This window comes from Podarcis bocagei, assembly GCF_964188305.1.
Source record: "Podarcis bocagei genome assembly, chromosome: 13".
Taxonomy (NCBI): domain Eukaryota; kingdom Metazoa; phylum Chordata; class Lepidosauria; order Squamata; family Lacertidae; genus Podarcis; species Podarcis bocagei.
In genome coordinates, this window is record NC_138138.1 from 42,442,894 (window position 1) to 42,457,740 (window position 14,847).

Consider the following 14,847-nt stretch of genomic DNA (forward strand, 5'->3'; position numbering starts at 1 on the left):
TGGCAGGTTTTGAATAAACATACACAAATTTATTGGTTGATAACATGATAGATAGATAAGGCAAGGATAAGTATAATTTTATAACATGCAGAGAATAATATGTGCAGAGAAATCAGAGAGAGGAGCTGAGGGAAGTCCCTGTTGGGGGGGGAGGGATGGAAGGGGGGGAGGGGGAAATTGTATGTGATTATATGGTTTGTTGTTATGTTGAAATTGCTTAATATTTTTTTTTTAAAAAAAACTTCCCAATACAGGACTGCCCTCAGGTGTCTTCTAAAAGTCAGACAGTTGTTTATTTCCTTGACATCTGACAGGAGGGCGTTCCACAGGGAGGGCGCCACTACCAAAAAGGCCCTCTGCCTGGTTCCCTGTAGCTTTAGTTCTCGCAGGGAGGGAACCGCCAGAAGACCCTTGGCGCTGGATCTCAGTGTCTGGGCTGGATGATGGGGGTGGAGATGCTCCTTCAGGTATACAGAGAGCCGAAAGCAGCATGTTCACTGCCCTGCTCTCAGAGGGTACCAACAAGTTTGAGGTTGTTCAACAAGAGAGCTCAGTTTATAGAGCATGAGACTCTTAATCTTAGGTTCATGGGTTCGAGCCCCACGCTGGGCAAAAAGATTCTGGCATTACAGGGGAATAGATGACCCTCGTGGTGCCTTCCAGCTCAATGATTCTAGTCCGGAGGCTTTCTCTCTCACCTGGAACCGGTTTGATGCCCTCCGGCCTCCAGATGTTTCCTGGGGCGCGGCGGGCGGGGAATCCCTCGCTTGGCGCGGCTGTGATGCATCTGGATGTTGGCACCGAAGGGGCGGGCGCAAGGAAGGAGTGGCGGGGCGGCTCCTTGACCCAAAGGAGAGAGATTTTAAAGACGGGGGTCGAAGAAACGACAGAGGCGGCAAATCAGGACGTCGGGCGGAGTGGAAGACCTTTAAACCGTTTTAAGAATCGCCCAGAAATCTGTACTGATTCACGTACCGTCTGTGAAAGAGAGAGGCGAGAGTAGACGACGGGGTGGAAGCGAGGAGAATCAGGAGAAATCCGACGAAGGAACCGAGTGGAATAGAAAAAAGACGAGAGAGAAAGAGAAAGGGAAGGAAGGAAGGAAGGAAGGAAGGAAGGAAGGAAGGAAGGAAGGAAGTAGAAAAAGGTAATTTCTAGCCTTTTTTTTTATATAGGAATAACAGTGCTGCGCATACGGTAAAGAGCAAATAGCTAAAAAGGGGAGAATTGAAAAATAGAAAAGTCAGAAGAAAAGGAGGAGGAGGGTGGCGGCGGTGTCCTACACACAGTAGAAGAAAATAACTTTAAAACAGGAAAGCAAGGAGAGAGAAAGATAAATACATTTTCCAGGGCTGTGTAGGAAAGGCCTGAGATCCCCATGGCGGCCCCGACGGGAGTGGAGCACTTTGCCGAGGACCTGATCTGCTCCATCTGCCTGGAGCTCTTCCGGGACCCCGTGATGCTGGAATGCGGGCACAACTATTGCCAGCCTTGCATCGCCCGCTACTGGGCAGAGGTGCCCGGCGGAGGCGGCGGCAGCAGCAGCAGCAGTAGCAGCAGCGACGGGGAGGACGCGCCTCTGCCCACGTGCCCGGAGTGCCGCCGGGAGATCCCGGGGGGGAAATTCACGGCCAACCGCGTCCTGGGCCAGCTGGCGCGGAAGACCCTGGAGACTCTGTCCGCCCGGGCGAGCGACGAAGACGCCGAACCCGACGGGCTGCTGGACGACGAAGTGCAGGGAGAGCTGCTCTTCTGCGCCGACGACGGCTGCCTGGCGAGGGCGCTGCAGCCGGATCACTGGGGGCACCAGTGCATCCCTTTGGACGGGGCTGTGGAGCGCTACAAGGTCGGTAGGCGGCGCTCAAGCATCCTATAGTGCTAGATCGTAGAATCCTAGAGTTGGGTTCCAAGGGTCATCTAGTCCAACCCCCTGCAATGCAGAAATCTCAGATAAAGCATCCAGGGCGGATCAGACTTCCCCCATCCTAGTGCCCTCCAGCTGCCTTTGAATACTCAAATGTGGAAGAACTGTGGACTGGGTTCAGTTACTGAGCCTGAAAACAAATCCCTAGCTTCCAAACCCCCAGCCTAGGCTTTTATTTAACTGTGAGTCTTTGGGAGATCTTGGGGTTTAAAAGGGGGGGGGGAATGGGCTGGATCTGACACTCCTCTGCTTTTAGGCAATGATGCCTATTACTTAACTGTCTTCCAAAAAATGGCAAGACAGCAGGGCTGAACTGGGTGGCTGTGGTGCTTCTGTTTATTCCACTGAGCGGGACCTGGGATTTCTGCTCCAAGCTTCTACCCTGTTGCACAACCGTCTGTTGTTGCTGGCTGCAGTAAGCCCGTTGCGCCCCTAGGGGGTGCCATGCCACTTCGCAACTCGCACTTCTTAGGACCGTCCAGTTTTCGGCGTCAGTCAATGCAACCAGAATTCTGCTTCTTCGGACGTTATAGCTTAATTTTTGCAGCTCAACAAAGCACGTTCTCCAGATGTTACTTACCTGGCCCCTGCTTGTAGAAACAGTAGAGGATTTTTCATCAAATCCCTTGTTTTCTCATAATGTTTGCAACTGGACGCGATCGTTACCTGGCACGTTCAGCATCGTAATGTAGTAAAGCCCTCTCCGGACTGCCCTATTTCAGAATGGAGGCAGAGGCTGCATGTTTAGATTCCTTACTGTGAAAAACAAATCAAAACCCAAGAAGCATATTATTAAATATGTATACCACCCTTCGTCCATAGATTTCAGGGTGGTACACAACATAGATAGGAAACAGCTGGCCTTCAGGTCTCTTATATATTAGCTTAATATGTGTGGGGAGTTTAAAAGAAAGAAAGAAGAAGCTTCATGAAGCTTTTAAGCAATGAGTTCCTTACCTTTTGGTCTGATGTGTTGCAATCTCTGTGGGGCTGTTCCCCATGATTAATCTGAATGTGCAATTTATTCTATGATACCTATGATACCTGTGGGTCTCAGAGTGGAAGAATGGCTCACACATCACCTGACCATTACTCATTTTTGAGGGGAAAAAAGGATGCCTGTTGCTTGAGCCTTGAGCTCAGTTTCGCAACTCTAGGCAAACAGTCTTTCCTAGATGTGATTCAGAGTTGCACATGATCATCTCAAAGCCGCTTTAGCTGTATGTTTCCAGACATCTCCCCTAGCTGTGATTTCCTAGAGTCAGCTGCGTTTCACCCAGTGGATCCCTTCAGTTTCAGGTCTGCAGGGCCTCTCAGGTACCTTGCCACTCTTTGGACTGCTTCCCTGACTTTCTTGGTTGGTGAGCTGGTTTGCATTAACTCTGAGCCCTGGCACCTCTGGGGTGTGCATTGCCTTCTTGCTCAAGCTGTTGCAAGCGTTGATCACTTGTAGAGCCATGAAAATCAAGTGAGACTTCGCTATGTGCTGGGCAGCTGTAACTCAGGGTGATGACTTCGTTAAACACGCAGTTTAATAAATACAAGCTGCTAATCCAGGCTTAACTCAAAAAATGGCAGCGTCTGGTGAAAAGGAACATGCCAAATTTGGAAAGGGATGTGGGAAAAGAAAGGATTGCAGGCAATTTATTTTGAAGAGGGTGTCGTTCATGTTGCTCAAACCACTTCTAATTTAGTGTTGCCGTACGTCTGGAATCTCCCGGACAAAGATTTGTAAGCAGCATCCGGGTGGAAATCGCTGAATTGTCTGGGAAAAACCCTGGCGTATGGCAGCCCATGTCGGCAGTGTAGATTTTGGCGAATTGCATTAAAATTAAAGCTCGAAACATTGGCCAAAAACAAAACAAACAAACAAAACCTCTTTCACTTTTTGAAATATTGCCAGGTAGAAAGCCATGCCCTATTAATAACAACAAACTGGGTGTGTTTATTTGAGAGGTGGAGCCCAGCATAAAGTTTATGTCTCCTCTAATGGCAGGTAAAGTGGGCTAACGTTGCCTTTTGGTTTTCCAGAAACTTCCCCCCCAATTTCAATAAAGCAAAAAATAAAACAAACCCCCCTAACCAGGCTATTATTATTATTATTATTATTATTATTATTATTATTATTATTATTAATCGCTGTGGCTAGTGGCAACCCTACATGAGCAGCAGTTGCCAATGTATTCTCATTGCCCTTTTGTGTTCATTCTTTGCCATGTCTGTTTCCATGCAGGAGGTCCTAACAGCTGCTCAGGCAGTGCTGGAATCCAGAGCCCAAGCGGCGAAATCACTGCAAGAGCAGAGTGCCCAGAAATTTCCGGAAATCTCTGTGAGTCCAAGCCTCTTTGATGCTTCCGCCCTTGTTTCATGGAGCCAAGCAGCATGTTACTTTCAGCACACACACTTTTGCTTTTTAATGTGCATTTAATGCTTGGTTTGAAGTGTAAGAAAACAGCAGAATCTATTAAGAAACATGTCCGAGAGGATGACATTAGATAAAATGGAACCTTAAAGTGCAATTGCATGTAATTTGTGTTATAAACATCGACGTCAGGTGAGCGGGAAGTCACTAGTTTTGTTGAATTGGAATATAATTGTTGAGTAACAATTTCCTATATGGAAAAAAAGAATAAAATATTCTTCTGAAGGAGCATCTCCACCCCCATCATTCAGCCCGGATGCTGAGGTCCAGCATTGAGGGCCTTCTGGCAGTTCCTTCACTGCGAGAAGCGAGGTTACAGGGAACCAGGCAGAGGGCCTTCTTGGTAGTGGCACCCGCCCTGTGGAATGCCCTCCCATCAGATGACAAAGAAAAAAACAACTATATTGACTTTTAAACGATATCTGAAGGCAGCCCTGTATTGGGAAGTTTTTAATGACTGATGTTTTATTGTGTTTTTGAAATTTTGTTGGGAGCCCCCCAGAGTGGCTGGGGAGGCCTGGCCAGATGAGTGGGGTATAATAATGATAATGATAATAAATTTATTATTTATACCCCACCCATCTGGCTGAGTTTCCCCAGCCACTCTAGGCGGCTTCCAATCAAGTGTTAAAAACAATACAGCATTAAATATTAAAAACTTCCCTAAACAGGGCTGCCTTCAGATGTCTTTTAAAGATAAAATAGCTGCTTATTTCCTTCACATCTGAAGGGAGGGTGTTCCACAGGGTGGGCGCCACTACCAAGAAGGCCCTCTGTCTGGTTCCCTGTAACCTCACTTCTTGCAATGAGGGAACTGCCAGAAGGCCCTCGGCGCTGGATCTCAGTATAAGTAATAAATAATAATAATAATAATAATAATAATAATAATAATAATAATAAAAAATAATCATTTAAAAATGCATGTAACGTTGCTGCTACGTCTAAATGAAGGAAAAAACAGCCAGTTCAGTCTGGGAGGGTAACACTGGGCTGCTGGCTTCCTCAAACAGTCCCTTTTCTCTAAGCACACTGGGGCTGCCAGAACAGAGCCGGTGTCCATCGCTCACACATCCTCCTTTCCCCACCATTGCTGTTCCTTTTTAAGGCCCAACGCCTCCGCCTGGAGCAGCACCTCTCGGCCCAGTTCACCGAGCTCCACCAGTGGCTCCAGGAGAAGGAGGCAGCGATGAGGAGGGAGATCCGGCGTGAGGAAGAGCTCCTTCTCAGCGAGCTGGAAAGGAACCAGCGCAACGGGCAGGAGCAAGTCCGCGCGGCTGAGGAACAAGTGGCCAAGATCCAGGCACGGCTGGAGGAGCAGCTGGACCCCGAAGCCTTCCTGAAGGTCAGTGTGTCTCTGAACAAATCTACAGGGAGGGCATCATTTCTAGATTGCAGGCAGGTATGGTCTCCCAAAAGGGAGGCGGGTGGTGCTGTGGATTAAACCACAGAGCCTAGGACTTGCCAATCAGAAGGTCGGCAGTTCGAATCCCCGCGACGGGGTGAGCTCCCATTGCTCAGTCCCTGCTCCTGCCAACCTAGCAGTTCGAAAGCAGGTCCAAGTGCAAGTAGATAAATAGGTACTGCTCTGGCGAGAAGGTAAATGGCATTTCCGTGCGCTGCTCTGGTTCACCAGAAGCGGCTTAGTCATGCTGGCCACATGACCCGGAAGCTGTACGCCGGCTCCCTCGGCCAATAAAGCGAGATGAGCGCCGCAACCCCAGAGTCGGCCACGACTGGACCTAATGGTCAGGGGTCCCTTTACCTTTTTATGGTCTCCCAGAGGTACTTGAGATCCTGCACAAATCACGTAAATGAAATATGCTTGTGTCTCTTTGCTTTTTATGATCGAGCAGAAGGTATGACAAATCTGTACCTGTGTAGAAAGGGGACGTAGGGGGACTGTCACCTGCAAAGGATGCGTATTAAGAGGTGGAAAGTGGAGCCCATGAAATCTGCCCATCAGGCGCGCCGAGTTCCACCCAGCATTGTGGGTGCTTGGCACGTGTGTGTGATGTCACACGCATGATGTCACATGCATGATGCATGATTTGTGATGTCATATGTTGGCGCCAAAGCAGAAGGGCCCAATGGAGCCCCCTGTCACAGCGGAAGGGCCCGACTGAATGCCCCGCCACCACATCTTCTTGGTAGTTGTGCCCGCCCTGTGGAACGCCCTCCCATCAGATGTCAAGGGATTAAACAACTATTTGACTTTTAGAAGACATCCGAAGGCAGCCCTGCTTAGGGAAGCTTTTAATGTTTGAAGTTCTATGGCTTTGTTGTTGTTATTATTGTTCATATTCTATTGGGAGCTGCCCAGAGTGGTGGGGAAACCAGCCAGATGGGCAGGGAAATTAAATTAAATTAAAATAAAATATAAATATAAAAAAATAATTATTAGTTGCCCAGCCAGGCACCCAAATTTGTGCGTGCCTTGGCACCCATGATCGCCCAGAAATGGTGACTATGCTGCCAGTGATGCGAAGTTTGGAAGAACTGCAAACCCTTTTAGAGAGGGTGGGATTAATTACTAAATTTATACACCGCCCTTCACCTTGGGGCGTTTCACAAGATAGAAATTCAGAATAAAAGCACAAATTAAAAACTTAAAACAAAACAACCTCCCCCCCCCCCATTTTAAAGGCTGTATAATTTTAATCAGCTGAAGGCCTTTGTGAAGAGGAACATTTTTGCCTGCTGCCTAAAGATGTATAATGAAGGCACCAGATGAACCTACCTGAGTTAAAGTTCCATAACAAGCTGTAAACCACCAGAGCACTGGGTTGCTGAAAAGAAAGAGAGGTTCAGCTGATGTAATTTTTAAAAGCTTTGAATGTAGGCGAAGGAACCCCTATGGAATAAACCAGCTCCGCCACTGAAGTCATCAAGACGGTTTCCTTTGCTGAGGAAGCCCTAGGCTACAGAAAGTCACCATGACTGCCTCAATTTATATAATCCGGATGCAGCACACAAATCCTGTCATCGTTTTGGATGAGGTCATGAGAAGCCTCGTGTGACAGGCAATTGCATTGCTAGCTTCCGTTAGACCCAAGGGTGGATCACCTTTTTCTGATCAAGGACTGCATTTCCTTCTCGTGGGCGTGGCCAGGGGGCAAAAGTGGGCGGAGCAACAAATATGAATCTTTGCCTTTGTACAGCTGGTTTCACACCCAAAAAAAGCTTGGAGAACTACTTTTGGCCCCTTGCCCCTGAGGCCTGGGGTTCCCCACCCTTCTTTAGACCTTGGCTGAGATATTACAGCCAGTTTTACGATGGCTTGGGGTCCAAGATGGCCTCTCTCCATATGGGCTGGCCCATTTTCTGTGACCGTCATGGGGGGCCCAGCCCATGGTCCTGTCGAGAGGTATGGCCTGTGGGATGGTGTCATGAGGCAGGGCCTGCTTGGTGGTGGCTGTCCCGCTCATGGAACTCCCAGCCCGGGGGAAAGTTGGCTGTCCTCATCGCTAACAACTGTTAAGCGTCACTTGAAGATGCATTTAGTCATTCATTCAAACCTTTGGTACATAGATGCAGTGAGGAGTCCATTAGCTTAAGTATTACCGTATTTATGGTGCCACTTTTGAGTTTTGATATAGGTTTTAGCTACTATTTTAGCTATGGGTGTTATCGTGATTGTCATTTGTGATGGCTGCATGACACTCGGGGCTTCTGTAGGAGGAAGGTAGGAAACCCATAAGGGTGATGAAAAATAATTTAAGATGTCCTGTTTCAAGCAGCTTCTGTGATATCCACAAAACTATATTCTAAATGGTCAGAACATCTCTAAGATTTCCCTTTTCTTTTTTGCAGGACATCAAAGCCTTCACAGAAAAGTGAGTAGACCGTATGACTGAACCTCCTGCTTCTGTTCTCAACCCTCTCAACAAACATGCATTTACTTGACTTCATCTGGGGATGCAACTGGAGCTGTGCCAGCAATATTGCTAGAGGGTGGGCCAGGGTCTTTTGTGGCTCCTGGATCTTCTGCCTCTCCCCATCACTTCTAAAAACGATTTTTAAAAAAACTCTGCTTCTCGCTTTCTCTGTCTGCTGTTTGTTTTCTGCTCATGATCTGTGATCCACAACTAGAGCTCATTCCCTGCTAGATCAGGAATATAACACCAGTGCCTTTTGCATTGATTAATCCACACTAGCAACTACTCCCGTGCAGTGGCGTAGCGTGGGGGGTGCCAGGGGTGCCAGCCACACCGGGCGCAACACCTGGGGGGGCGCGAGTCCAGAGGGAAGGGACAAGCAATCGAGGCTTGGTTGGGGTGGGGGGTCGTCGTCTCCGCCACTGCTTCTGTTTTCCGCTGCGCTGAGGCGAGCTGGGCGCGGCCAGGCATGCAAGCGCAGCGCCTGGCCAAGCGCTGCAGCCTGGGGAGCCGGCGCCTTAGCGCCTCGCCGTCGGCGGCGCAGCCGTTGCCCAAGCTCGACAACTCGTGGAGGGCGCCTCTCTCTCTCTCTCTCTGCCTGGAGGGGAGGGGCTTTCCCTGCTCTTTGTTCCGTTTGAGCAAACACAGCAACGAAACAGAGCAGGGTGGGCAGTAAGACCCTGAGGCAGAATGCAGGAAAGCAGCCACTTCCTCTTTTCAGGTTTCCCTTCTCCGGTACCTACCCACCCACGTTTATTGCGAGGGAAATCTAGCTGACTGCAGGGAAGGGGTTGGGTGCATGTAATGTGTGACAAAGGCATCAGGTGTACGTCTTGGGTGGAAAGGGTATAAGGGTGGGGAGGTAGAGTGCATTTAAAAAAACCAAAACATTGTGGATTTAAACAAGGAAAATGTAGCATAATCTACTGTTTGTAAGGGCCCTTTGGGATTGATTTTACCCATCTCAGACAGTTAGCTCATAGTGTAAATAAAGATGGCTGTTGTTTACATTTTTTTAATAGAAGCATCAACAACGATCCTTTTGCACGGTCTGTTGTGCTGTGTTGCAGAACTTTTTGCAGTTGCAGGATTAGGGATGGTGTTCTGCGCTACAGTGGCGTAGCGTGGGGGGTGCAGGCTGGGCCGGCCACACCGGGCGCAACATCTGGGGGCCCGCGCTCCACGGGTTAGGGGGCGCAAAATCCACGGGTTAGGGGGCGCAAATTACTTGCCTTGCCCCGGGTGCTGACAACCCACGCTACGCCACTGCTCCCGTGTTTGAATAATGTAGTATGACTCTTATTTAGGAGCTAAATGAGCATTAGTGCAAAGAGCAGCACTTTCAGATATGGCCACTAGGTGGAGATAAAGAGCAGCTTGTGACACTCATAATCATGGAGTCTACTTTATACGATCTTTTTCCTGTTCTTGCAGATATTGTCCTAGTGATGACAAAGGATCCACACTGCCTGTGGTCGCCCGTGAGTTCAGCCTGGGCCAGTTTAAGGGCCCTATTCAGTACATGGTGTGGAAGGAGATGCTGCCAGCTCTGAGACCTTGTAAGTATTGGAGCGATGAGGCTTTATTGCCACAACAGCTTGGCATAAACTGTTTCTGTGATGCTGTGGCAAAATCTGCCACTTGAGGCCAGAGCTGCTCTGCTATAATAATAATAATAATAATAATAATAATAATAATAATAATAATAATTTATTTATACCCCACCCATCTGGCTGGGTTTCCCCAGCCACTCTGGGCGTCTCCCAACCAAATACAGTGGTGCCCCGCAAGACGAATGCCTTGCAAGACGGAAAACTCGCTAGACGAAAGAGTTTTCCGTTTTGGAGGTGCTTCGCAAAATGAATCTCCTATGGGCTTGCTTCGCAAGACAAAAATGTCTTGCGAGTTCCTGCGGGTTCCCCCCCCTTTTTCTAAGCTGCTAAGCCGCATATCAGCTGATCCGATAAGCCAATAAACCGCTAAAAGCCGCTAAAAGCCGCTAATAGCGCTAATCCGCTAATCCGTCAATGGGCTTGCTTCGCAAGACGAAAAAACCGCTAGACGAAGAGAATCACAGAACGGATTCTTTTCGTCTTGCGAGGCACCACTGTATTAAAAACACAATACAGCACTAAACATTAAAAACTCCCCTAAACAGGGCTGCCTTCAGATGTCTTTTAGAAGTAAGTTGCTTATTGCCTTGACATCTATTGGAAGGGTGTTCCACAGGGCGCCACTACCGAGAAGGCCCTCTGCCTGGTTCCCTGTAACCTCCTTCTTGCAGTGAGGGAACTGCCAGAAGGCCCTCGGCGCTGGACCTCAGTGTCTTAGTTCAAATGTTGTTTCATGCAGAGGAGCCAGTGTGGCATAGTAACTAGAGCAGCCCCTCCCCAAGCTGGTGCCCCTAGACTTTTTTGACTACAAGTCCCATCAACCCCAGGTAGAATGGTCAAAGGTCAGGGATGATGGGAGATGTAGATCAACACTGTCCGGAGAGCACCAGCTGGGGAAGGTTAGCTTTGGTATTGGATTGGGACCAGGGATGCCCAGCTTCAAATTTATATTTGGCCCCGAAATATACTACGCAGACTTCAGCCAGGCTCTGTTTCTGAGCATAACGTACCTCACAAGGTTGTGAGGACAAACAATAACAACAATTTATTATTTATACCCCGCCCATCTGGCTGGGTTTCCCCAGCCACTCTTGGAGGCTCCCAACAAAAGATTAAAATACAATAATTCACCAAATATTAAAAACTTCCCTAAACAGGGCTACCTTCAGGTGTCTTCTAAAAGTCAGATAGTTGTTTATTTCTTTAACATCTGATGGGAGGGCATTCCACAGGGTGGGTGCCACCACCGAGAAGGCCCTCTGCCTGGTTCCCTGTAACTTCGGTTCTCTCAGTGAGGGAACCGCCAGAAGGCACTCAGTGCAGGACCTCTGTGTCCGGGCTGAATGATGGGGTTGGAGATGCTCCTTCAGGTATACTGGGCCGAGGCCGTTTAGGGCTTTAAAGATCAGCACCAACACTCTGAATTGTGCTTGGAAAATGTAAGTCTTTCAAGACCGGTGTTATGTGGTCTTGGCGGCCATCCCCAGTCACCCGTCTGGCTGCCACGTTCTGGATTAGTTGTAGTTTCTGGGTCACCTTCAAAGGTAGCCCCACGTAGAGTGCATTGCAGTAGTCTAAGCAGGAGATAACTAGAGCATGCACCACTCTGGTGAGACAGTCTGTGGGTAGGTAGGGTGTCAGCCTGTATTCTAGATAGAGCTGGTAGACAGCTGCCCCGGACACAGAATCAACCTGTGCCTCCGTGGACAGCTGTGAGTCCAGAATGACTTCCAGGCTGCACACCTGGTCCTTCAGTGGGCTTCAGTTACCCCGTTCAGGACCAGGGAGTCCTCCACACCCACCCACCCCCTGTCCCCCAGGAACAGTACTTCTGTCTTGTCAGGATTCAACCTCAGTCTGTTAGCCACCATCTATCCAAAAGTGTGTGTGTGTGTGTGTGTGTGTGTGTGTGTGTGTGTGTAATCTTGCATTTCTTTTGACCAATGCCCCATCTGAAGCAAACTGGGAAAGCTGAGCTGGTAGAGCATGAGACCCTTAATTTCAGGATTGTGGGTTTGAGCCCCAAAAGATTCCTATCTTGCAGGGGGCTGGACTAGATGATCCTTGGGGTCCCTTCCAATTTTATGATTCTATGAAGTGCCATGCCTGCCCTTGTACCAAATGCCAGCTGATGAAAGATCTCCAGTTAACACAACTGGGTTGCAACTCGTGAAACCTGAGTTCTTTGTGTGGTTTAGGGTGGACATCAGAGAAGAACAAGGCTTTATCTGAGGAGATAAAGAAATAAAGAACTACACAACTGAAGGCAGCCCTTTAAACCTTTTTAAAAAGTTTGACATTTTAAAATGTTTTTATATGTGTCAGAAGCCACCCGGAGTGTCTGGGGCAACTCAGCCTGATGGGCAGGGTGGTATTATTATTATTATTATTATTATTATTATTATTATTATTATTATTATTATTGCCTTTAACCCAGGCTTCCTCAACCTCGGCCCTCCAGATGTTTTTGGCCTATAACTCCCATGATCCCTAGATAGTGGGTCCAGTGGTCAGGGAATTGTAGTCTCAAAACATCTGGAGGGCCGAGGTTGAGGAAGCCTGCTTTAACCACTATGTGGCAGGCAGAAATTTAACAGGTTATGCCTTATAAAGACTGGGACTATAATTACAGGAAAAGTTTCTCCTGTTGACATTGTGGCTAGATCTACACATATTAAAAAACACGCTGTGAAAACGCTCTGCGAGAAACCATTGTAAGGCTCACAATTGAGAATATCACTGAGTTGCGATTTTAGCTCTACAGTCCCATCCAGTGTCACAGTGTTATAACACATTTATAACGCTGCATTTTGACTGATGTAGCTGTCTGTCTTGTTGTGTGTGGCCCCTGATTTATCACTGGGCCCTCTACCCTACTTGCCAAAGACAATACGAATTTGTATGTGAAGCAAAGGATACGGAGATACAAGTCCTCTTTGTGTGAGAAGGGTGGCGTGCCTGATGCACATGCGGTGTGCTGGGCCCAGAAACTCCTTTTGGCACCTCTGAGGTAAAAAATGGACAGTCTGTTGAGTGTAGATCTCTCCTGCATCCAACATTTCTGAATGTAATGTAAGGTGTCGGTAACCATTACGTCGGTCGTATCCCAACAGCTCCCTGTCAAATCACCTTGGATCCTGCCACCAACCACCCCAACCTTGTGCTCTCCAAGGACCTTGATAGCGTTCGTCTGGAAGACAACCCTGAGGACGAGGTCCCTGACGGGCCTGAGAGGTTCAGCAAGTGCGTGTGTGTGCTGGGCTCTCAGGGATTTACCTCAGGACGCCATTACTGGGAAGTAGAGGTGAGGAATAAAACCAGCTGGGACATTGGCGTGGCCAAGGAGTCCGTCAACAGGAAGGAAGCCAAAGTGAAAGTCAAGCCCAGCAATGGATTCTGGGCCATCTGGCTGAGGAACGGTAGTGAATACAAGGCCCTTGAGTCTCCCCCCAAGCTGCTGTCCCTCAAGGACAAGCCCCAGAAAGTCGGGGTCTACCTGGACTATGAAGCGGGGCAGGTCTCCTTCTACGATGCTGACACCATGCTCCACATCTACACCTTTTCGGACATCTTCTCCGAGCGCCTCTACCCCATGTTCAGCCCTGGAGTCAACAAGGACGGGCTCAACGGTGAAGCCCTCCACCTCCTGTCCCCGCGGGCATAGCAAGGGCCGTACCTGGAAGTCCCATCAAGCCCTGCCAGGACCCTGTTTGATTTGCAAACGGTCTTAATTTATGTTGGGTTGCTGGATTAGAGTGGTGCCTGGCTTGGACCAGGTGGTGCCTGGCTAGGAAACCACTGGCGCCCCATGCAAAGTTGCTCTGAGCTTCCCAAGGAAAGAATGAGCACAATTCAAAGTGTTGGTGCTGACCTTTAAAGCCCTAAACGGCCTTGGTCCAGTATACCTGAAGGAGCGTCTCCACCCCTATCATCCAGCCTGGACACTGAGGTCCAGCGCCGAGGGCCTTCTGGCGGTTCCCTAACTCGAGAAGCAAAGTTACAGGGAACCAAGCAGAGGGCCTTCTCGGTAGTGGCGCCCGCCCAGTGGAATGCCCTCCCATCAGATGTCAAGGAAATAAGGACTTTTAGAAGATATCTGAAGGCAGTCCTGTTTAGGGAAGTTTTTAATGTTTGATGTTTTATTGCTCTATTATTATTATTATTATTATTATTATTATTATTATTATTATTATTATTATTATTATTATTATTATTATTGGCTGGGGAAACCCAGCCAGATGGGTGGGGTATAAATAATAAATTATTATTATTATTATAAAGGTATAATAGGAACTTGCATTGTTCTGTGGTGTATCAGAACGTGGGGCACTGCCTTGAAGGAAATATTGGCACAGATAAGGATAGTGATATAGGACGAGGGAGGGAGGGAGGGAGGGAGGGCAGAAAAGAGACCTGAAAGTAAATGATGAAGTTCTGGACAAGGTAAAACGACAGCTGACCTACGCACATGTTTTAGAAGCCGCACATCTGCAATTTTGACTGAAGAGGTTGAGCAGCCAGAAGCTAAACGTTTCAGTTCTGAAATGGGAACCACGGACTGTCAGATTTAGAGACACCGATTGATCCTCCTACTTTAGCAAAGAGGGGGAAACTTCTACATCAGGCTTCCTCAACCTTGGCCCTCCAGATGTTTTTGGCCTACAACTCCCGTGATCCCTAGCTAGCAGGACCAGTGGTCAGGGATGATGGGAATTGTAGTCCCAAAACATCTGGAGGGCCGAGGTTGAGGACGCCTGTTCTAAATGTACATGCAGGACACATTAAAGCCACATGACCTCAGCCTGGAGAGGGCAGCACCAACATCCCGTAGCTTCAGCAAACGATGCCTTTCTGAACATCTCCAAAACTGCCACCTTGACAACAGCATCATTTCATTTTTTATTTTAGCAGCAGAGGAAGGCAGAAGTTGAAACGTTTTGCCATTGGAATAAAATGTTTCCTGTTAATCGCAGTGAGCCCTGTGTGTGTGTGTGTTTGTGCAAAGCCAGGATT

At 48.3% G+C, this 14,847-nt stretch overlaps 1 protein-coding gene across 1 annotated transcript; it reads left to right on the plus strand.

The window, feature by feature from the left end:
* Nucleotides 1–863: 863 nt before the first annotated feature.
* Nucleotides 864–14,806, plus strand: LOC308570867 (zinc-binding protein A33-like). The gene is made up of 7 exons (XM_081165905.1): nucleotides 864–1,147; nucleotides 1,351–1,846; nucleotides 4,158–4,253; nucleotides 5,452–5,688; nucleotides 8,157–8,179; nucleotides 9,656–9,780; nucleotides 12,948–14,806. The coding sequence occupies exons 2-7, from the start codon at nucleotides 1,379–1,381 to the stop codon at nucleotides 13,496–13,498; spliced, it is 1,500 nt and encodes a 499-aa protein (XP_081022031.1). The 5' UTR covers nucleotides 864–1,147; nucleotides 1,351–1,378; the 3' UTR covers nucleotides 13,499–14,806.
* Nucleotides 14,807–14,847: the final 41 nt, after the last annotated feature.

What these genes read in the sequence shown, in the direction of transcription:
- LOC308570867 (XM_081165905.1), top strand. Translation starts at nt 1,379, where the DNA reads ATGGCGGCCCCGACGGGAGTGGAGCACTTTGCCGAGGACCTGATCTGC. An exon ending in ACCCCGAAGCCTTCCTGAAG is followed by an intron (nt 5,689 to 8,156) that starts GTCAGTGTGTCT and finishes TCTTTTTTGCAG; the next exon opens with GACATCAAAGCCTTCACAGA. An exon ending in GCTGCCAGCTCTGAGACCTT is followed by an intron (nt 9,781 to 12,947) that starts GTAAGTATTGGA and finishes GTATCCCAACAG; the next exon opens with CTCCCTGTCAAATCACCTTG.